General features: G+C 37.7%; 1 protein-coding gene across 1 annotated transcript in view; it reads left to right on the top strand.

The window, feature by feature from the left end:
• The first annotated feature begins 4323 nt into the window (after nt 1–4323).
• Nucleotides 4324–24062, top strand: part of LOC148351615 (pleckstrin homology domain-containing family G member 3) — a 41222-nt gene continuing 21483 nt past the window's right edge. Inside the window, exons 1-2 of the mRNA XM_088354267.1 lie at nt 4324–4387; nt 12851–12918. Coding sequence (XP_088210393.1) covers nt 4371–4387; nt 12851–12918 — 85 coding nt within the window. The 5' untranslated portion in view covers nt 4324–4370. The remainder of the gene's footprint in view (nt 4388–12850; nt 12919–24062) is intronic.

A 24062-nucleotide genomic window follows, 5' to 3' on the forward strand; every position in this document is an offset into this window, starting at 1 on the left:
GGTGAAAATATTGTACTATATTTGTTTTTAACTGAACAATACATATGTAACCGCAGTGTACCTGTCCCACCAAAGATCCACAATTACGCTGGACTGGATGATGAGGTTTTTATTACAGTTTCTGCAAATGAAATGAATCACAACATTAGCTTCTCTGCTGGCTTTGATCTCTTTGATCTCGTTGGCTGCTCTCTCTGTAGACTGCCCAAAGCATATCAAAGAGCTTGCTTTTCAATTTACATAAAATACATTTTAGAATATCACAATACATTTTTACATCCATTTTAACAAGATACTTTTAACAAGAGATCGTATAGTGTTTTTTTAACATTTACAATGAATTCAACATATTTTTCTTTCGTCCGAATTTTAACCAACATCATCCTTTTTATATATATGAGAAAATAGAAATAAGAACAATAATGAGTATAAAACCCGATACAATTTACCTGCAAATGAAATGAGTCACAACATTAGCTTCTCTGCTGGCTTTGATCTCTATAAGGGGAATTAACATTTTAGCACAACAGAAACAAAACGAAAATAAATCCAAATAGCTTGACAACATCAATCACATTACTGTGCATGTTGAGAGATTTGTCAGCTGTGGCTATAGTGTTTAAAATTAACTTCTTTTGTGGAGCACCAAAAGATGTGTTTTACCGTTGGCAGCTCTCTCTGTAGACTGCCAACAAACCCCGCCTCCCAGTCACATGTCAGAAGCCAAAACCAAACCCTACCCCATACCAGCAGGTGGCACAGTTGGACTCATCATTGCAAGACACTTACCAAAAACTATACACATATTTCAGCAGGAATTTCAATAAAACAAAAGTTATTACACTCGTTACACATACTTTCATTTTTGTGTAGTGCAACTAAAAACAAGTGTTAAAAAGCACAGATTACAAACTGCAGAAACACAAAGTTGACAAAACCGCTCAATTTTACTCCCCATTTTTATTTTGATAGGATTACCTTTGAGGTTTTAGTGCCTTTATTCGCAAGTTAGTGGACAAATATGTCACCTCCGTTTAGGTGAGGCTCATGTCATGTAATATTAGTACAACATTTCGATCTACAAGTAGTTTAAAACATACACGTTTTATGGTAGTTCGTGTATTATTTTTTTGTGCTTATTTTTAAATCAGTATTGGGTTGTTTTTTAAGGATTTTGTTTTTTACCACTAGGAGACGCTAAATAATACACACTGTCCCTTTAAGATGATTGTGTCCTCTTGTTGGCTGTGACAAAACGTATTCATGTACGGTGTTGGTCAAAAGGTTGTCTTCAGTTGGAATAGAAATATTGACTCTCCATGGCTCATTTTGACCAGAAGATGGCTGTATTGCTCTGGGGACTGATCACAATAGCTTTAAATCGTGGTATTGAAGAAACCGTTTACTACTGCATATATTTTGAACGGTTGAATTAAAGTTACCCTCTCCTATTGTCTGCAGTTCCTCAAAAAAACATTTGCCAATGAGTATATCCCTATTGGGAAGGAGAAAAGGAAAGGGAGTGGAAGCAAAAACGCCCTATCCTATTAATATGCCTCACATAAATTATCACCCAACACAACTGTTCTGCTGAAGCCTTTTTTTGTTGGCTGGACTTTCAGATGACCAAACCCTCATAAATGTTATTGTGAGCGTTAAAATCTGTTGTGTCTCTTCGCAATCATGACAAAGACTGCCCTTTACAAAAGAGGGTTATTCAAAAGAAAAGGCAGATTTTCTACACAGTCAAATAACCAGAGTTAATTCAACATTCTGGAAATAAGCACCGTGTGTTCATTGAGGTAGTGATAGCATGAATTCTTTAAGTGTTACTTTACTACAGGGGTGTCAAACTCATTTTAACTCGGGGGCCAAGCGATAGAACAAACATTCTATCGGGGGCCGACTAGTAGATTAGAGAGAGAGAGACAGAGAAAAAGAGAAAAAAATAAGAGAGCGACAGGGAGAGAAAAATAGGGAGGGTGGGACAAAGGGAGAGAGAGAGAGAGAGAGAGAGAGAGAGAGAGAGAGAGAGAGAGAGAGAGAGAGAGAGAGAGAGAGAGAGAGAGAGAGAGAGAGAGAGAGAGAGAGAAAATAGATAAAAAGAGAAATAGTAAGGGGGGAAAGAGAGATAAATAACTAAATCCAAAGAGAAATAGAAAGAGAGGGGAGAAGAAGAGAATAGAGAACGAGAGAAGGGGAAATCAAGAGAGAGGGAAAGACAGAAAAGAGAGAGATGGAAAAAAGGAAGAGAGAATAAAAGAAGCTAAAAAGACACAGAAAGAGACAAAGAGGAACAAAGAAAGAGAGAAAGAGAGAGAGAGAGAGTTAAAGAGAGTCAGCTATAGAGTGAGCTAAAAGGGGAGGATGAGAGAGAGAGAGACAGAGAGCGAGCGAGAGAGAGAGCGAGAGAGAGAGAGAGAGAGAGAGAGAGAGAGAGAGAGAGAGAGAGAGAGAGAGAGAGAGAGAGAAATACAAATACAGCATTTGTGAGAGGCACCCGGCTTTGGCAACATCAAGTGGACATATTTCAACCTGCAGCTTGTTTTTCTCTTGCGCCTCTCTGAGCATTGTCTCGCGGGCCACCTGTTTGACACCCCTGCTTGACTATCTACACCAGGGGTCTCTAACGTGGTCCCCTGTAAGGACAGTTGAGGTGCCTGCAGACCTGTTCTGAAAATAGCTCACCAGTGCTGTGTGATTGCGATCTTCTCGTAAAATGATTTCATTTATTGGTTGGCTGAGTCTATTTAACCCTATTCTAAATAATTAACCTGGTAATAACATAGTAATAACATGAGTTGTTTTTTTTTAAAATTCAAATAAATACATTCAAGTTCATGGGCTTCATGGACAAAAAATAAAAAATCAAGTTTAAGTATTGAGCATTATTTTTAAGCAAGTATTTAAGAGAGTAGAAGGAGAGTCTATTTGTGTATTAAACTTTTTAATCTTCTATTTGATTTATTTTACAGGATATACAATAAAATAAATTCCAATTTAAGGGTTTTGTAAAGCAAATGGGCAAAGAATATGCAGTTTTTTTAGCTAGCTATTAGGGTAACTGTTGAGCTCAGTAGCTAGCTAGCCTTTAGCTATTAGCAAGCTATCTTGATAGCATTTTACAGTTTTTGCATGCTGTCTAGCTCACATTTTACCTTTCTTGCCACTTATAAAGCTAAATGTTGGCCTACTTTAAAGCTGGCTGTATAGCTTTGTTTTTTGCTTTCTATCCGGCTTTTTAAAAACTCTTTTAGCTAGTTTTCGAGCCCCCCCATTTAGTTTATTACCTCTTGACCTTTCTTACTACCTATCAAACTATCATCTAGCTAACTAGCTAATTTAGAAATTCCTATCAAACCGGGTGCCCTTTGCACTCTTGGTAACAATAAGCAGCTCTCAGCTTGACCCTTGATCTACAATATAATAACAGTTTTTTTTGATAATTATTTGATAAACAGGAACAATTGTATCTCAAATATGCATGGCAGATGGCAGGCGGTTTAACAGATTTTAATATTTTTCTCAAATTACATATTTTAATGATTGATGATTAGTAGAATAGGAAAAACACACTTAAAAGATAAAAGACATGTTTTCTAATTTCATATATTTACTCACGGCTCACAGATCCTTTAACCGGCAGTGTCATAGGGGCATGACTTTCTGTAGTGTGTATTGGGCAAGTAGAGCCTGGCGGCGCCCATGACTCTCCAGGCCTTTTTGACCGGCCTAGGGGTTTGCTCCCCCACATGAAACAGAAAGTCCTGGTTTGCTCCTGTTAACAGTAGCAGGTATATCTTCCTGATCTGACTCAGATACAGCACCTTCATCATGTGGCCACCGTTGTTTTTCGGTGTACAGCTCTTTGGAGAGCGTTCAGTGGCGTTTGTGTGACAATGCTGACACTAAACCCTAAATCTCTGGGGAAATACTATTTTATTCTGAGCATCACATTGTACAATACCAATGACATCATTTGTGGCTTTCATATTTTTGTAAACAAACTTAGGGGTGTTGACATTGCGTCCTTTGCTTTGTGACATATTAAAGGGGCAGGTCAAATCACATTTATTTGTATAGCCCCTAATCACAAAATGTCTCAAAGGACTGCAGGTAAATGTCTTTACTTCCTACACTTTTTAAATGTTTTTAATATACATTTTTAAAGATACTGTGTAATATTTGACAATTAAATGTAACTACATTGTGTCGGGCAACTGAAAACAAGTGCTACAAAGCACAAGGAAGAATACAAACTGAGGAAACTCAAAGCGACCAAACTGCATCTTTTGTCATCCTTTTTCTCCAGTCTTTCACAAGGTTTTTGGTTTTGGGGGTACCCATACGAGGAGAAATGACAGACAATCATGTCAGCTCCCCATAGGTGAGCCTCATCTTATGTAAAATACATTTTATTCTTCTAAAGAGTACTGTATTATTTTTAAATGCATGTTTATATCAGCAAGCGTGTGGTTTAGAGAGTACTTTGGTTGGTTTGGACACATGGAGAGGATGGATGAGGAGCGAATGTTGAAGAGGATCTACAGAGGAGAAGTAAATGGAAGGAGACCAAGAGGAAGAGTGCATTGATGGAAAAAAGGTCTAAATATATTGGATGCTATAGCTCTTGTTGGTACTGGGAATGAGTGGAGAGGTGTTGTAAAAGGATAGTGGGAAGATTAGACGTGTTCGAAGGGATGGGCAGGGCACCGTATGATGTGGCAGGGGTAAACCAGTGAAAGCTGTTGCGCCCTGCTGTTGAACAGAAGTGTTGTGTGTCACCCTGACCCGAGTGACATGGCCGCTTTCTTGTGTCCCGTTTCATCTGGAGGGACGAAAGCATGACCAACTTGGGTGCCGAGGTGCTTAACCTGTTTGGATGTTTGGGCATTTGGGTTGGCCATGGTCCAAAAATGTTTGTGTTTGTTGCTACTTTTTCCCTTTTTTAAAATTTTCTTTGTTTTTGTATGTTTGTCTTGCTGTCGGTCACACCTCTCGAGGGATATAGCTAGGGTAGATAGATTGATAAATGTATTTTTGCTCATATTTCAAATCCAAACTGTTTTTCAATAAATGGATCTTTGTTTTCCACTGAGAGAAGCTAAATGGTACACACAGTCCCTTTGCATAATCATTTTAAGTAGAATCACAACATTTTATTTAAACCATGCATGTTAGACAGCTGTTTATTTTGCTCATTTGAATTATTATTTTTAATTATGTCAAACTATATTTCTATGAGATTAAGACAAATAAATAAAAAATATGGTTCAATTGAGATGTAAAAATGTGAATAGTATGATAATATGAATAATATATATAATAATAATATGCACAATGTAAATGATTTTAGGGATAACCTTTTTTTTTTTTTGTTTAATAGTATGCACTTTTACGTTTTATTGCAACCCCCGAAACACAAATGTAACCCCCTCAAAAGTATAACAAATAGGAAATATAAAAAAAAACTCAACAAAAAGTATTTCGTGTCGATATATTTGGTTTCGGTCGCTATTAGTTTTGCCAGATGTTTGCAAGAACAAAATACCCAAATGTCAAAAGCAGTTATTTTGTGCTGTATTCAAAGCCCTCGGACATTTTAAAATCTCCATGGTTGAGAGACATTTTCACGCGATTACCTTTATGAAAGCGATGTAAGTATTTCTTTACGGTATTATCATCTACAATAAGGTGTATTCGGGTGAATCACCCATGGGTTATAGTTAAAACGTGTTTTTTTTACCGAACACATTCTTTCTTTTGCTAGTACTAGATTTTGCGACGGCATTTGAAGGCAGCAGCAATACTTCTCAGCGCTTGAAAAAAGATGAGGCTGTTCTTCAGGCAGTCGGAATCTGCGCCAGCGAGGGACGTACCTACCTGTTAATGTGTGTGGGACGTTAAAATGTGGATATTATGGAATTAACGGCGCGCTGGTGACATTTTCACCACGAAACTACTGATTTCAACTTTTATTCCTGGCAAAGGGTCATCGGAAGACACGACATTGGCCAATTCGGTACGTGAGCAACATTGAAAACACGGCGCAAATCTCTGCTAACTTTTCTTTCCTTTTGAGGTAAACTCATGGAAAATTACGTCCACTATAATGACGAACCGAGAATGTAAATAATGTTGCTGTTAGTAACGGATGTCGTAAGATGTCAAGTAAGAATTCTCAACCGCTTTGAACATAGTGTCAATCTTATTTATTTTTACGTGATGCTCATAAACCGGTTAAGGACATTTTCAATGTTCAAAGGTTTACGTCACCACTTCAAAGCCATTAAAGTATACTATTGATTTATTCTAACTTAAGTCAAAATGTTCCTAATCTTTACAGCAATACAGCTGTTCTCAATTTTGCCTCAGTTAAATAAAACTGTGCAGCACATTCCTGACGATCTGGTCCCCACTGTGAAACTCAAAATCATTTTCCTTTTGAATTACAGCACTAAATGGCTTTGTTTTATGTGTGTTGTTGTAATTTCACAATTGCCACGTTTCCCAGTCCTGCACGGGGGAGCGAGTATCAGTAAGATAAGCAATGTTTGTGTTTGAACTGGACACTTTCAGTTATGTGAACTTTGCCCAGTTGCTCTACTTTGGTCTTTTTTAGTTTTGATGTAGTTGGAGACACATCCCTCAACAAAAGCTAAGTTGCCTGATGCCAATAATCTTTTGCCATTTCCCCTTTCTCACCTACCCCCCATTGTGCCCACATTTAACCAAGCCAAAGCCAATTGTTCTCCTCTAATGAGTGCCCCAATGTGATTCATTGAGCTTCTTCTTTTAAAATGCAGGCAGAGCTGGGTCAATGACCAGCTGCCCAAGAATAAAGAAGCAAAAATCAATCAACAACTAGTGAAAAGTTCCATCGGCTCCCTCTTTGACCCCACTTGACCTTGCAGACTAAATATCTCAAGATAATTTCAGGCACAAATGTTGCCCCCAAAACAATTAGCAGCTAGTCTAGACCACTATCCAGGTGGTCTAGACAGGAAACTACCATAGTTGGATCGTTCCTTACATTTGGTAGTTTTTTTTATTCAGAAGCAGAACTTTGGCTGCTGCAGCTGTGGGGAAATTACCTAATATTCTAAATGTGGCCTTATGCATATAAGTTTTCTTTTTTTTTGCCTCACGTTAGTGCTTGATGTTTGAAATTGCCTGGAGTTAAAAGTGTGTTTCAATGCCCAAGATAATTTTTTTACAGAACACACTAAAAGTGGGAGAGTGTGCTGTAAGTGTTTCAGGATCCCAGTCACTAAGTGGAGGTCAAGTCTGTGTTTTCCATATCGGTACGATCTTGCCTAACCAACTTCTAGATTTGGGAAGTCTCACAAATATCCAAATGTTTAGCTGAAAACCATACAGAAGCGTTTGCTTACTTGCAAAAAATGTGGAACTTATGTATGCTGACACTACAAAAAGTTGGTAAAAGTGCATACTTTCAAAAAAAGAAAATATCACATACAAAGTACAAAGTTTGGCAAATGATTTACAATCGCACACCCTTGCAAAAAATGTAAAAAGCTGTAATATGCATGATGGGTTTGTAACGGGTGATGACACTGCAGTACATGTGCTGTAATTGTACCCGCAGCTTACGGAATCAGTATGAATGTCTTTCTCAGATGTGGGATTTGTAGAAAGAATTTATTGACAATGGCAAGTGTAAAAACCAAAACATGCTATTTAGGACTGGCCAGACGAGCAGTTAGCGTGCGCGGTATTGGCACGGAATGCATAGTGACTTTTAAATTACTAGCATTTTAGCAGCTTTGTGTGAATAGGGAACATTTACAAAAAATGTCAAGTATGCATGCCAAAACTACTTTTTGCCGAATGCATGCTTACTTGTATTTTTGGGTGAATGGAACCATGATGTTAAAATAAGTATTTGTGGTTTTCTCACATTAAGGGCTCTTTTGATCAGGTCATTTGTATACTGTTTGGGGTGTAGTATTTGCAGTGCTCTGTGGGCGTTAATTACTTTACTCAACATATGCTCCAGAAATGAAGCATATTCAAATAGGTGCCTCATTTGTTGTGGCTCTGTAGGCAGAGCTTTTGTAAAAAGTGAGGATTTGATGGAGATGAAGGTAGTGTGTCAGGGTGTATTGTTTACCCCTGTGAATAGAAAGCTGTTCGTCTCTCGAGGCCTGTGTGCAGAGGGGATCAACTCCAGGAGTAATGTGGGAAAGACAGTCCTTGCACAGAAAGAAATTTCCTTGACGGTGGGGGGCATTACGATGGGGTAAAGGAAAGGTCTCACAAGATAAACACTGCTTAAAAATATCAAATGTTATTTTGACCAGTTGTTTCTTGTTTGCCACAACAGGTTGAATTAATTTGTTTTCCACTTGTACAGACCCCGCATGTCCGTCCCCCATATTTCTGACTGAAGATCTCTCAGTGGGTGCCTATTTCATACTCAAAGTTTTGCAAGCCATTTTGGGCAGACAGCGAACGCAACATGACACACTTAGCTCATCCAAAAGAGAGAGGGAGCTCTCTGACATATTTTTAGCTTTTTACTCCCATCAATAGCCAAACATCAATCTGGGAGGCTAAACAATGATTAAATGGCTACTTGCCCAAAATTGTGTCTTTGTCACCAGAGGGAAAAGGAAGAGCAGTGTAATGTCCGCGTTGATGACTTACACTGTATACTTAATCTTTGTGAAGCAATAGATAAATAAATGTTCAGGGATCAGAATTTTCCGCGGATCCGCGGATTTCCGCTGTTTTTGAACCCCAAAGGCATTCCGACTTTTTCACTTTTTCTCTTGCGTAGCAAACAAATTCAAAATCCGACTGTCTCACTCTTTCCTTTATTGCTCTGGCGCACCCTGGCGGCCGTTAGAAAAATTGGTGGCGCTCCGCCCTGCTTTATTCCTGGACCCTGGCTATTTCAGCTGAAAATGAAAATCTCCATTCTGATCCCTGAATGTTTATGGCTTGGGTTTTGCTTAAAGTTCTGCTCTGCTGTATGTACTTAAATCATATGCTCCTTTAGGTGTAAGGTCTCTGTTTTGTGTAATTCCCCCAATCCATTCCTTAATAACCCCCGCTGAATTTAACAGGCAAGAGAAAGAGCAGTTTCATTTTGCATTTTCTCCAGCTTCCTCTGCAGACATGCTAACTCTTTTCACGTCCCCACCATCCAGACGGCCCATAAAAAGGTGAAAAATGCTCTTGATGGCCATGGCTTCTGGTGACCATGCCACCAAGTATTTTTAATTCTCGTCTCACTGCACGTTTACCTGTGTAGGCTTTTGAGAAAGGCATCTAAACAATTGATTCATGTAAAGCAAGATATTTAGAGTAAGTAAAAGAAGTGATTCCTTGGTGATCTTTTATTTAAAAGGTATTAAAAAGGCTTGACTTGCAGCTGGCTGCGATTAGGACGAAAATCGCTGACAACCTTGCTGCGGGTAATGCATTCATCAGCTGGGGGAACCAAACACCCTTTAGTCGGAAAGAATGGTCAATAGCTTAAGCACAGGTGGGTTACATGAATAATGGACGGTTTTTCACATAATTATACATTTGGACACGTTCTCCCCATAAGAAAACTATTATGGAATTGTGATGTGTCAGCAAACTGAGCAGACTGAGTTAGTATAGTTGGAATGTGTCTGTATGGGATGCACTGATTTTTAAAGGATAAATATCCTCTTATTTTAATACCTTTTATAATAATCATCAGGTGTTTGACAGTTATATCTTACCTTTGAAGTAACAGCGGTGCCCTTTTCTGTGAAAAATTTTGTTATTTTGGTGTAAAAAAAGTAAGGCATGTTAATGAAATCAGGCAAAGCAACCAGTTGCATTGTGTCCTGGAGTAACCGTGCGTTTTACTAACAACTAATAGATAAAATTGATTTAAAATCTATTCAATAAAGTGATGGCAAATAATTAGATTTAGATTTAGATTATCGATTGGTTGTATAACGTGATTTTTGAGCAACTACGTATGTTTAATCAATGCAAATAAGAGTGCACGCAATTCTGTTGTGACCCCCAGCGTTGTAGTAGCACTTTGGTCCGGCAGAGAGCGCCCAAACCGTTTTTATAAATAAATTATCTTACTTTTTTTTTTAACCTTTTTTTTAATTGAACATTCCATCATTACAAACAAAATTGGCATGGAAGTTTCAACTTTTTAGTGTTTGACTGTTTTATCATGAAACAAAGTTGAGAATTTTTGAGGGAACAGAAAATGCTCCAGAAGTACAGAGAAAAAAAAATCTGAAAATAAGTAACTAAAGTAAAATACATGAGGGGCAGATTTAAAAAAAAAAATCTACACATAAAATCTATTGCTTTTTCTCTTTTGTTTTGTATTAAAAGTACTAATATGATATCATCTTTGGATAAGGTGGTAGGAAAAAGGTATTTTACTCAATTGCAGGTGTATAGCCTATATCTGTATGTATTTTTTTACTGTCGAGTTAACTGTGAAACAATTGAATTTTTTATTGTTTTATAATATTATGTTTTGTGCTGTATTTTTTTATCTGTCCAAAACTTTAATATTTAACCAAATAGGAGGAAATTAAAAATGTTTTTAATCAATCCAATTCGATTAATTGACAAAATAATTGGCCGATTCATTGATAATCTTGAAAATAATCATTAGTCGCAGCCCTAGTTCAACAGACAAGCAAATATAACCGTGGAATATTCAAACAAGAATCGATGGCGAGTGCTATTATTTTTTAAGGTATGTTCTACGATTAAGTACGTGTTCAAAACTGTTTTTCCAATGAGGTTCTCTTGTTAAATGTGAATTAGATCACTTTACAGTCAATGGTCGAGAAAACAAATTCACAGTAAAGTGTCCCCCCAGTTGCATGTACAAATTATGTGTCCAGCTGTTTTTACAAGATGGGAGGGGGCACTGGATGGAGCGCAAAATAATGCTGTGCTGGAAGACTGGGGATTGAAACAAAACACTACGTTAACCGTCTTTGTGTGTTTTAATTGGCATAACAAAATATCCAAAAGTTAGTTTAGCCAAATATGTCAGCTTTTTACCAACAGTTTTAAAGGCAACATTTAGTCACATTTTTAATAGGGCACGGTGGAAACACAAAAAACTCACCTCTATACCCCCAAACAGAAACAAATCGCCGTTGCCGGTGGAATTATTGGGATTTTTTTTTTAGCAGGATGAGTTCAAAGCCTACTTTCTAAATAGGAAGCCAATTTGAGCTAATTACACACAGTGTACCTGTACACACTACTTCAATTTCAACTGCCCATAGTTGTACAAAAGGATATAAAAATACGCCTTATTTGTAAAGAAGGCCATTCAGACAGAGGCAATAAAGGACTGTACATCAGCATGACTATGATCAATTGTCCTGTTAGAGCCTTGAGTTTTATGCGATAATTTGCATTTTCTATTGTTGTAGTGATAACAAAATACGCACACAAATTAAACCCGAATCTAGATGCCAATATTATGGCAAAGAATCAGTTTATTTCTTTAATTCCTTTTTTTTCAGCACCACTTGTCCAGTTCTGACATTTCTCTTTGCATTCCTGCACATCTTAATTGGCCCTCCTCCTGGCATTGGGCTCACTTTAGACCCGGCTGGATAGGCTGTCAGTTCGGCACAGTGGCCAGTCAAAGCAAAAGGAACAATGCAATCCTAATCCTCGGATAATTTCTGCTTCTCTGATCTCTCTGGCTCAAGAATGTCATGTTATAAAGGCCAAAGTCCCACTTGTAATCACAAATGAACAATTTCTCATGCACAGTGATCCATGTTAATTCGCTGCAAGAAACATGAGAAGATCAGACTGCGGATTACATGTGAAGCGACACATCTCAGATTCTTTTATGAGGGACTGGAAAAATGCACAATACCAGAGCTTTTCGGCCTAAATATTAGTGTATAACAACAGTGATCTATGCATATCGTCACTAGCTGATATAAGAGCTCCTGTATTGTTTACCGTCTGAAATTTTCTTTTTGGAAAGTTGGATTTATCTTTTCTTCTTTGGGGAGGCACTGCTTAGTTTTGTTTTATGAGTGAATCTCTCCCTTTGTGACTGTTAATGAAAAATTGCTCAAGTGGAACTCTTGCAGAATATCTACATTCTTCTTATTATTTTGTTTACAGCAAAGATAAAACATTGATACGAAAAACCTCGGGAGTTGAAGTTACCTGGTTTTGTCACAGTGTGGTTCTTGTTCAAATCTGAGTTTAGCCGAAGCTTTGTTAAACGCAATTTGGGAAATGTTCAATTTTTGTAGCATTGACACAATCATAATACCTTATTTGTTATCCTTTGTAAACCTGATTTTTTTAAACAACTGAAAGCATTTTACAAATAAGCTTTATAAGTAAATATGCATATCTTTCCCTGACCAAATGACCGTGCGCACTAGTGTTTAGGAGTACGCAATGGTTTCTTCCCACTATGGTCATTGCTGTCGAGTTTCCATTCTGACATTTCTTTGCACACCCTTTCCCTCCCGATTGGCATGAGTCCATATCCAATTCCCCACCCTGCATACCTCAACCCAGGCTGCACTATACATTTCAAAGTGGTTGGCATGACTAAACCCAAAACAGTGAAGAGGGGAATGATGGGAATTTCCTTTTCTTACTTACAGTAAGGTCCAATAACTCTTTAGTCTCATTTCACTAGGCTGCTGATGCCCAACTAAAAATACAACCATAAGAATTTTTTTAAATTTTAAAACATACTGTGGAATAGATGTATACCTGGAGGGAATGCCCCTTCTGTGATGTACAGCATATGCCATAAGTCTAGACACATTTTCTATTTCTTTTTCTTTTTTGACTTTGTTTTACTTTTCAGCTCCAAAGGCCTGAGTGCCATGCCAGAGGGGGCCCATTCAGTTCTCCACCACGGCCCAATGGGGGAAGGTAAGCCCAGTGCAGCTTTACTTTTTAGGACATGCTCTTAATCTGTTCTTACACACTCTTCCAGTTCATTTAAAATCTTTAATTTGTCATTCCAGTCTTTCCCATGCGTGGGAGAGCGAAGTAAATGTTGCAAATGGAACAATTGGACAAATAGTTAAATCTTGGCTCCATATTGGGCACAGCAGTCCTCCTACAGTCCTATTTGGCTCAGAGTGTCTTTGTTAGTCTGTGGAGCTCTTGCCAACCTTTGCCATCCAGCTGCGACCTGGCAAACATCAAACCCAAGTGTGTCAAAGTGGTCGACCGCTAAAATTGTTAGTCCACCTCCTGCGCTGGTGACTTTGCACATGAGGATAAAAAAAGGGTGGAGGGGGGACTCAAATTTCATATTATTTTAGTGTTCATTATCTTTAGTGGCAGAGCCACGGCTTTGACACAGGGCCTCTTTGTATCTGTTTGCCTGCTCTGTCTCTCACCCCCACGCCTCCACTTTGCTCTACACTTGGCGCTAGGTTTCCTCTTTGGCTGAAGATTTTAAATGTGTCAGTGGTTCTCTTTTTTTTTTTTTCTTATTGCAGCTTTGGTCCAAAGCGACATTTGGCTAGAAGAAATCTGTGTCATCCTAATTAGTGCTTTTTTCCCCTTAAATGCGACATCAATCGTACTTTACTTGCTTGTTTACATTTATCTTTTTGACCCAGTTGGAAAAAAAATGTTACAGTAACTTCACCGCTGTTATTGTTGGGGAAATGACTCATGAGTGATTCTTGTCTGTTGTGTGGGGGGTTTCTTTTCTGATTGGATGAGGATGATTGGACACAAAAATGTACATAGCTAAGCCAGAATTGGAGTGTGGTCACTAGTCAGGGTAAACATTGTGATGACCTTCCAAACTCTTGCCCTGCAAGGTCAAAGGTGCACTGAGTGAACTGTGTTGATGTCCCTTTATTCCTCTACCAGCATTCCTGCAAAGCCTCTATTCGTTTCGCTAGTAAAGACGCCTGAACGCCTTTATACTAATTTTTTTAAGCAGGATATGTTCACATCTATCTTATTTAAGCATTTGTTGCCCCAGAGGATTACTTTGCCAGACTGAAAAATATCAACCATTTACTTTTCACCTCAGGGCAATTTTGCACACTGAAGAGAAATACCCTGCCTATCATATCCCGTGGTGTTAAAAGGTTGTCATACATCTCTGCTGTCATTTTGATACCTGATGATCCGACAGACATCCGTAAACCTGAGGCAGCTCCCGAAGATAAGGACTCCCACTGATCTACTTACCCCCTGGCAGGAATGTAGCTGTGTGTGCAGAATGTACAGCTTTAAAGGGCTTCTGTGGGACGAGCGGATCATCTCCATTCTTTGCAGCTTTTCCAGCCCAGTGGGTATTGGGATGTGGACTGACATAAATGACAGCACCAAAGTTTTTATGAAAATCATGGCTAGTAACTCTTTAACCTTTATCATTGATTTCTGTGTAAAACAGCACCCAAGTTTCAGTCACACGCTAGTCTATATAAGTTTATATTTGTTAAGTTACACACCATTGAGCTTTCACGTCTCACATCTCCTTTTTAATGCTTTTGCTCTGAAAACCTCACTTTATTGCCCCATGTTCTGAGTCCTCAAAAGCATTGCTTCCATTGTAAATCATTTTACCACATCCCACAATAGGGTTCTTACTACAAACGTCTTCCACTGGATTACCCCCATTGGTCACAGTCTCTCTGCTCTGGTCTCTAACGAAACACAATTATATCAATGTCGTCATTAGCTTCTCCCAGAATACTTTCATTAACTTGATGTTGTGATTTCATCCATGCATGTCATTCATTTAATCCTTAATATAACCTTCTTGGAGAGACCAATTGTTTTTGAAGAATGGGACTTTAGAATGTTCTTTTGATTTATTTCAATTCTTGACAACATAACCAAGATCAAAATAAAAATTCTATGGGAAGCCCTGTCTAATGCTAATGTATCATGGAAGCAACAAGAATTTACTACTGCCTGGCATTATTGTTCGGTGTTATTGGAGGTCAATATTGTACTGATAAAAATTGTGGGTCACTGATGTTAAATTCCTCAATGACCTGCTGTAAAGTGTAGTTAGTTTTACGGATGACTTAGCCGCTAAATAAACGACATCACACCTTTTACAACCCTGCACGTGATTAACGGCTTAGTGTGAAGTAAAGGAATCTCTTCCTCCACACTTAGCACAGCTGTCCTGCTACCAAGCCATACATTGCGGACTCTAGAGCGGCCCTAACTTGACAGCAGCGTTGTTGTAGATCATCAAACTGGTGGTAAGGTTTACAGTGGACTTGCTCCCATCAAGCCCATATGTGGAAGGAAACGTGAGTGTTGAATAAATTTGGGTGCTGGCAGAGTGCCATATGCCTGAAGCATTCTTTGTCGATGGGGGGCGCGATGTCGATGAAGGGGTTTCCGAAGTGGATCATCACATGCCTATACACTGAGGTCACTTGGCACGGCTTGATCCTTTTCAGAATACACGGGAGGTTTACAGGATTAAATGTTAGCTTTTCCTGTCAATTTGGGCCTGCCAGACTGAAAAATCAGCCTGCCCTAAAAAGGCCTGGCCTTTATCAGAACTCATACCATTTATCTGAGTGCAAACAGAGTTCCTGTAAGAAAATGGATTGGCGTGATACAATATTTATGCATTGAAATTCATACTTTTTAAAATAGTTTTTAATTAAACAGATATCTGATAAATTAATCGAGATTCGATGAGGTGCAGCATCAAATCGATCAGTGAACAACTGTTTTTTAAGGACACCTCAAACGACACACCCTACTTTTACGTAGATATTAGCCCAAAGAATGTTATGCTTTATTGGCCTCCACAAAATTAAACAAAACTCCTATTTATTCATGTCTGAAAGTGGCCATTTTGAAAATGCTGTCTTGTTAAGATGACATAACGAATATTTTAAGCTTCAACTAACGACCAATCATGTTTTAGCTGCTTACTTGAAGCAAAGCCATGATTGGTTAGTAGCTGAGGTCTAAACCATATAAATGTAATCATCTCTTGATATTGCCGGACCTTGAGATGGATAAAAACGAGTAGATCTACTGTAGCTTCTTAGATCATACCATACAAAGATAAAATGCCATGTTTTGACCAACAAGGGCCCATACAACACCTGGTTTAGAAAGTATTGACCCCTCTGAGGTTCTCATTAAAATTACATGTTTGTGGTAAATGTTTGTGGCCTAAAGCGGACAATTTCTTTATATTTTAGAAAATAATTAAACTCTGCCTATTTTCGGACACAATGAGCCAAAACGGTAACTATACAATCATCTATTTACATTTCATACAGTGATTTCTTAAAGTACTGATTTACAATCAAGGATCCAAACCAGACTTTTTAATTGATCAGAAGATAACATATCAATAGAACAACTAATTATTGTTTGTTGCGGTAAAAATAATGTAAACACTCAAATTCTCCAAAAGGTTCCCAGCCCATTTTAACCTTGAGTGTCGGTGTGGAATGCAGGTTCAATTTGTGCATGTGTGTCTTTGCCTAAGCGTACTTTGCTACCCACTGCTATTGATTTACTTGCCTTTAAGCTAATAATTAACATAAAAATCCAGTGGGTCAAATACCGGTAAAGTAGAAATACAGTAAAACATCAATCTTTAGCTTAATATTTGTAGATCAGACCACAATAAATGATTTAAATTACTCTGCTCTCGTATAGAAAGCTAATCTGGGCTTTGTGTAATTCCTGTAGATTTGGTTCCTGCTGTTTGATAATGGTCTGCAAAGACTTCAGGGTCTTATCTTAGATTGCGCACTGTGCTTGCCGCCCTTGCCATCGTGGTGGGTAGCTATTCACATTACCAGGTGGAATTGGGATTTTCCCGAGGAAATAGGGGCTATAACATTGAATCTCTTTGGTGTTGGGGGCAATGAAGTAGGAAACCAGAGGTAAGGAAGGGTCGTGTTGTAGTATTATAATGATAAAGATTGTATCCAGTGAACATGAATGTGTAAAGTGCTGTGCTCTTGGATTTGTAACACAAGTTATCAAATGATGCATTGTTGAGAACAAATATTTTAAATGTTGAGCTCAGAAGTGTAATACTAGCTAGAAAGGAAGAATGGATTTTCATATTTGTGCATGCCAAGGATAGGATTGTTTCTGTTCAAACATTCATTCCTTATATGACCAGAAACAGATGCTTTGACTGAGAAGGTTTTTTTCAAAGAGGTCAAAAAGGCATGTCTACAAGAAACATTACGTAGGACAGACCAGTTTCAGGAAACAAGATTTGACAGGGCCAAGAATGTATCAAGGACCCAGACAATGCAACCCTCATTTGAATCAGACATTTTTTCAGTACAGTCAAAATATAGAGTTAATTAACGTACTTGGTTCAGGTTGTCTGGTCAAGTGAGAATTAGGTAATCCAACTCTTTGTGTGTGCCCCTTGTGAATCAGGCAATCTGGTAAATTGAAATCCCGACATTTTAAAAAAGTAATCCAACATTATTTGATTGCAGCTTGCAAACACATAAACCAGGGTTAACGCTAGCATACACTGCAATATTTGTGTTCGGCGCTAATTTTGTCAGGCGAATTGAAACCTCTGGTCAATATGTATTTAATCAACCAACAGAGTGAACTTAGCTCTATGTTCTGTTTATTATTGAAACGTATTCCTGTTTACCTCAATTATTTGCCATACTCAGAAGGAAAAGTGGATAGCACCAAATTGAATAGTACAAAATCCTAAAGTTAGCTGGTTTAATAAAATGTAATCAAACACAGACTGTTTTGGAATATGGGGATCAGTAGCCTAGTCTTCCTGGTCACTAGGTGGGCTTTTTTCTCATTGTTAACCTCTCCATACTTCTTGTGAGTGTGTTTTTGTATGGTATTTGTGTGTTCCTGTTATTCAGAATGTCAGAAGCTCGTAGTTTTTAACACCAATTTAAAAACCTATTTCGCTGTCTGGCTTGAGTTGCGAAGCATCTAAATATCTCATTGCCCTGCATTGTACTCGTGTAGTTATTTCAAACAAACCTCAGATCTTTTTTTTCCTAATTAGGACACCAATAAGCAAAGCCACTATGAAAGCAAACGGCCAGGTAAAAAGTATTTTCATATCAGTGATCGTTATTCTGGGTCAAACAGCATGAAGTCATACAAGTTTACTTGTCTATTGAAACACGACTTGGTATTAATCAAGCAGGAGGGTTATGATTTTACAATCTGCAAGCGCAGACCTTAGTAGTTGTGCCCTAATAAGGTGGAGTTGTATCAATTAGCTTAAGAATCTCTTTTGCTTGGAAATATTGTACTCTTTTTTTTTTTTTCTTAACTCAGCTTTTTCTTATCAATGCTGTTGTTGACACCATGGAAAACAAGGACATTTTAACTACAGTGAGATGCTTTAAATATGTAATTAGCAGTGTCTTCTGTCAGAGCTTACAATAGGCCCTTAGGAGCTTGCATTGTTGTTTGACATAGCGTATTAAATAGGTCCCTGTTATGGAACACAGAGTACTTTACTTTTGTTCTGAATTAGACAGAGGCCGGGTAAATATGCAGATACGTTGCCTGCGTCAGAATTTGTACTTTTTGGTCAACACTGCTTGGGTTGTCTAAAAATTGAGTCATATCTTCTAAAGATTTTTCAACCTCTGCATAAAAAACTAATTGCATGTTGTTTTATCTTTGGGTTTGGCAGTGCTGCAATCCATAACAGCAATTATTTGCCCTGATACATCCCAAATTATTTCCAAGTACATTTTGGTTAAAACATTGACGACTCTTGTTTTTGAGGCTCTAAAGACAAAGTTAGCTACTTATTCGCACACCAGGTTATATATATATATATATATATATATATATATATATATATATATAAAAGACTGTTTCTGGGTTGAAAGCTCTAAAGAGATTATCATTATTTCTGTTATTCTGTTGACTGAGCTTGCTTGAAAGGTTAATTGCTAGGTGCTATGGATTTCCGTAGTCTGTTCATCACCGCTATGACATCAGAGCCTGTTAACCACGTGCATTATGACTTATCTGAAAGTAGAAGCTAGACTTTACATGCTTCAGACTGATTTGTCATTAAGCTTTTAGTGAGCAAATGTCTTGTCTGCTTTAAGCTTTGGACCAGACTGAAGGATTCACCCTTTTGAAAATACATCATTTTTGATCATATTTCACAATTGGGCAGAACAACGATTTTGTTGTGCAACTGCATTTGAAAGTAGTTTGTGTTGAAAGGGGGGTGAAGGGAAATTCATGCTTAAATGTTGCATTTTGCACTTTAAGTAGCAAACCTAGATGGACACATGATGACAAACAACACAGAGTGACGAATGTAGAACAAAGTATTATCTTTCATGAAGTTTTGATTCGGGTAATGTTTATATTGGAAAGCTAAGCATCGTATGATGTGGTCCTAAAAGGAATGTGGTTGAAAATATACCTTTGAAATTTTTTTGTGAAGCAGCATGGATTGAATTTCAACTAAATGTATAAGTAATGTCATATGAGCAAGTTTTGAAATGATGATCTGCATTTTTATAGCGCTTTTCAAGTCAATGACTTCCCAAAGCGCTTTACATTTCCCAATAGCGGCCGTGATCTGTGCAGCCATGTAAGGCGCTAACCTGCTTATTGGGGGTTCAGTGTCTTACCCAAGGACACTTCGGCATGTAACACGGACAAGCCGGGAATCGAACTGGGATCCCTTAATCCTAAAACGATCGCTCTACCTCCTGAGCTACTGTCGTATATAAATATTTCTTCTAGAAAATTTACACTTGCGAGAACAGAGATTAACTCAAAAGGGAATTGTAGCCTAAAAAACCTGTTATACACGTTAACTAATAATAGCTTTTTGTAAAATAGATGGGTGTAAAGCAGCATGTGCACAAGACCAAGTGCATTTTTGGTATGTTTTAGTTATCGGGACAAAGCATAATTGACATGTAGGTATTACAATTATGCCTTCTTCAGGTTTAAATTGGCTGTGAGAAGAAATTCTTTCAGTCCATTTCCTGCAAACAATCACTTTTGAATGCACAGAAGACGAAAATAATATCCTGATAAGGTTTGTCCGAGCGCATAAGAGTTTGTGCACAAACAGAAGTAAACAAACCAATGGCTGTTTAAATAGCTCGGTTTAAACCTAAATATGATACCATTTTAGTCAAACACATGATGGGAGTGACACTATAATAGGTCCGGCCTTGTCTGTATGTCAACACATCCTGCTGAAATTGCCAGCAATTGTTTGCAGATGTTAAATTTCTCAGTCAAGACTGCACCCCACCTTATCTTCACTCAAATATTCAGACGGTGAAGACCTCACCAAAGAACTCTACTGAGCTTTTTTTTTCATAATATGAACAATTAAACTACAGTACTTCGATTTGGCCTGCACTAGCTGAGTGCTGAGGTTTTGAATCTGTTGATGGGATAAATGGTGAGCAGTTTCAGTGTAGGATGATTCATGGCTCTGTAGTGGTTGATCAAAGCTGAGCTGTAATTTTAAACTGGTCCAATGATAGGTAAACAAGTAGTCGTATTACGTGCTATTAAGTAGGGGGTGGGACAAAAAATCTATTCATGTATGTATCGCGGTTTTATTTTTTGTGATTTTTAAAATTTACGTTTCTCCCTAGAATCGATTTTTTTGACGTCATACCAGGTACGTAAAAATGCGGTAAAGCAAACAGCTCTATTTTATTTTTTCATCTTACTGTGTTAAATGAAAATAGCATAATTAAAGGACCACATTTTTGTTACGTTAAAAGATTCAGTTCATGACATTTTGTGGCTGTGTTTCCGTAGTGCAGTAGTTAGCACATTCGCCTAACGCGTAAAAAGTTCGGTTCAAGACATCTGGAAACTTTTGTTGGCCTGGAGAGGGATGGGCTCCACCAAGCTGTTCTTGCCACATCACAGGAAATTTTACCCTTACGACCCTATTAGTTAGAGATCCAACCAACCAACTAACCAACCAAACCCGTTGCACAGTCTACGTGTTATGTTCTCATTGTCTCAGTTTGAATAAATGTCAGCCTCTGGACTGTCTGACACAGACTCATGTGCATTGTTTGAACATCATTCTTGGTTTATTGTGCCAGGAGTGTATCATTTAGTTTGTATGTTTTTTAGGTGAGAAAAATTAAATCACAATTACAGCGAATCACAATACTCGTAGAATCGCATTTATAGAGAATTGTGATTATAAATCAAATTAGCACCGTAGTATTGTGATGCAATTGAATTGTAACTTAAGCATATCGTCCAACCCCTACTATGGAGTATGTGTGTTAAAACTATAAGAACAATGCTGGTTCTTTGCTTGCAGTGCTGTTTGCCCCACTTTCCTGTTACATTAGAGTTTTAATACATAGGAAAATATGGGGCCGTAGGTGAATAGGAAAGAGGAAGTTGGTTTTCATAGTCAGTCATGGCACAGTTTATAAGAGAAGCTAGGCAAAGGAAGCAGATGCCTCATTTAAAAGTGGTATGTAATAGCTCAGCTCTAAACTCCTTTTTTTTGCACCGTCAACCCTTTAGTTAGACACAGGGCATGAACAGTGATCATCTCCCACTAGCTTGCTGCTCTGTTCCTTTCTTAACTATTCTGCGTAGTGAACGAAGCGTGTAAATGGAGTAACAAGACACACAACCCACTTTCATAACAGGACTGAGTCATGGAAAGTGGGACAGGGCCAGATGTGCCTGCATATGAATAAACTGGAAGGTCATCATTCAAATGTCAAACTTTTCTTCAACTTTTCTCTGCTCTCATGGGAATTTTATTGCCCTGTGTAAGTTGCTCTTGTAGGAGAAGACTGTCGTGTTTGTAGTCTTGTCAAGAGCTTATGCTGGTAAAAGTGATTCCCTTCACTACCTCCACATTTACTCCCCTGGGTAATATTTCAAATGTGGGTTTTCTTTCCATGGTGCCCATCTAAAGATAATGAACACTCATTCAAACTTGTCAGCACTGACATATTGAGTTAATTTTGAGCTGACTACATGAGCGACATCTGTGAACTATCAGCATCAAATTATCTCACCATCCCCACTTGGCAGTAAATTTGAGCGGAACCACTTCACCTTACAGTTTTACCTTAATTCAATCCAGTTATATTGTTTAGAAGTGACCATACATCCTTGGATACTTCTGTTATGTAGCATACATTGGGCTTGATACCTTTTAACCCTACAAATACTTCTTGAAAATAAACGCTTTAGAGTGGCATCTAAATAGCACTCTATCCCCCACTTACTTTTATGGCTTGGTATATTTTGGATCCTCTGTGAGGAAAAATCTTTCTTGCCTGGGCAGGATGTGAAACCGAATATGAACAGCATTTCCTTGGAATTTAAAGTAGGGGTAAAAGGCTATATAAACAAACTCCTGGTCCATTGCCTCTTTTTTCATCTCATTATGTTTACTTCATCCTGTCTTTCTTCAGTTGGTCCCAGGATTGATTTAGCAATCAGGGGAATGAGAAATTGCGTTCCTAAAAATATAACGTTTTGATATTTCTCCTTTTCAGTAATTATTTGAGTGAAGAGAAACCACTGTTAAATATTGTGGCGTTTTGGTCTAAATATAGATCCTTTATAATGAGTGCAGTTCTTCTGTAAACGGTGACATAACTTTTTTTCACAGACTACTTTACATGCACGTGCAGATGCACAAATAAAATAATTTCTATTTAACTGAGTAATAATCTAATTTAAGGTGGTAAGCACCTGGGAAAATATGGATATTAGGTCTGGTACAATATGGCCAAAAATAAAGTCAACATTTTATCAGTCAGTCTGGATGATTATGATGTTTCTATTTCATTTAAACAGTAAATCTCACACATGTATTTAGAGACCATTTCAATGATTAAAAACACATTGTGTACAAAATATTCAGTCAGGAATAAGGGATTACAAATCAGTTTTAATAGGTTGTGCACCAAAAAAATGCTACTCTTTGTGACTTTGCTTAAATGGCACTATTAACCAGTCAGTTACAATTGTTTAATAAGAAGCACCTATTTTGTTTTATTAAAATTCAACTCCTAACATTGATTTCATGATTTAGCAAACCTTAAAAATATCTGATTATAAAATTTGCAATTAATCGGATACGTTTTTTTTCTTTTACTGCCCACCGCTAATATACACACACATATGTATGTATACAAATATGTATATGGAAAGCAAAAATAAATAATTTTGAAATAAAATCATCTTCACTGTTCAGCAGTTAAATTACATTTTATTGTTTCTGATACTACAACCTTTTTCCCCACTAAATGACTAAAGGCTTTTGCGCACACACACAAAAAAAAACGTAAAACACACTAATCAAAATTAAGAGAACACACTGATCAAAATTCGAGGACAGCAATGTTTTTGGCAAGGGAAAAAAACTCTTGAGGTTACAACAGTAAGCACTTAGGAAGAAGTGTACAGGCCTCTGCTGTGAATGGAACATCTGCGACCACAGGATAGCACTACTCTCTCACTCTGCTCCGGTGTGATTTTGATCCATTCTTCCTCCAGCCTCCTCCGCAGTTTCGGAATTGTAGTTTGTTTTTTTACCATTAGTCACCCACTAATCAAAAACTGACGATGCAGGAATTAAACTTGGGCGCAGCGAAAACTCATTTAAAGGTAAATAATAGAATAATAGCTCCTCGATTTTTGTTTTTTCTTTTTTAACAATTAATAAATAAAAACTTCAAGTTTGAGCACTGCGGTTTTAGAGCCAGACTGACAAAGTAATGTTAACAGCTATTCACTCAGCCTTTCACTTTAGCGCGTTTTGTTTGCTCACTCTCAATCACAAACACACACGCTTGATTGATGAACTAATGTTGTGATAACAGCAAATATATCAGTCTCCATCTAAACCTGCTTCCCTAAAACAAGTAAACTACACTTTTTACATTATCTCTTAACCACACACACACTTTTCTACTGAGGCATGGAGTTTTAAATATCTCAATACAGTGGTACCTCTACTTAAGATTTTTTTTTTCTGGGAGTAGGTTCATAACCCAAAAACTGTATGAATGTAAATTTGCTAATCCATTCCAAGCCCCGGA

This window comes from Urocampus carinirostris, chromosome 15, assembly GCF_059441175.1.
Source record: "Urocampus carinirostris isolate Australia breed hairy pipefish chromosome 15, RoL_Ucar_1.0, whole genome shotgun sequence".
NCBI classification, from domain to species: Eukaryota; Metazoa; Chordata; class Actinopteri; order Syngnathiformes; family Syngnathidae; genus Urocampus; species Urocampus carinirostris.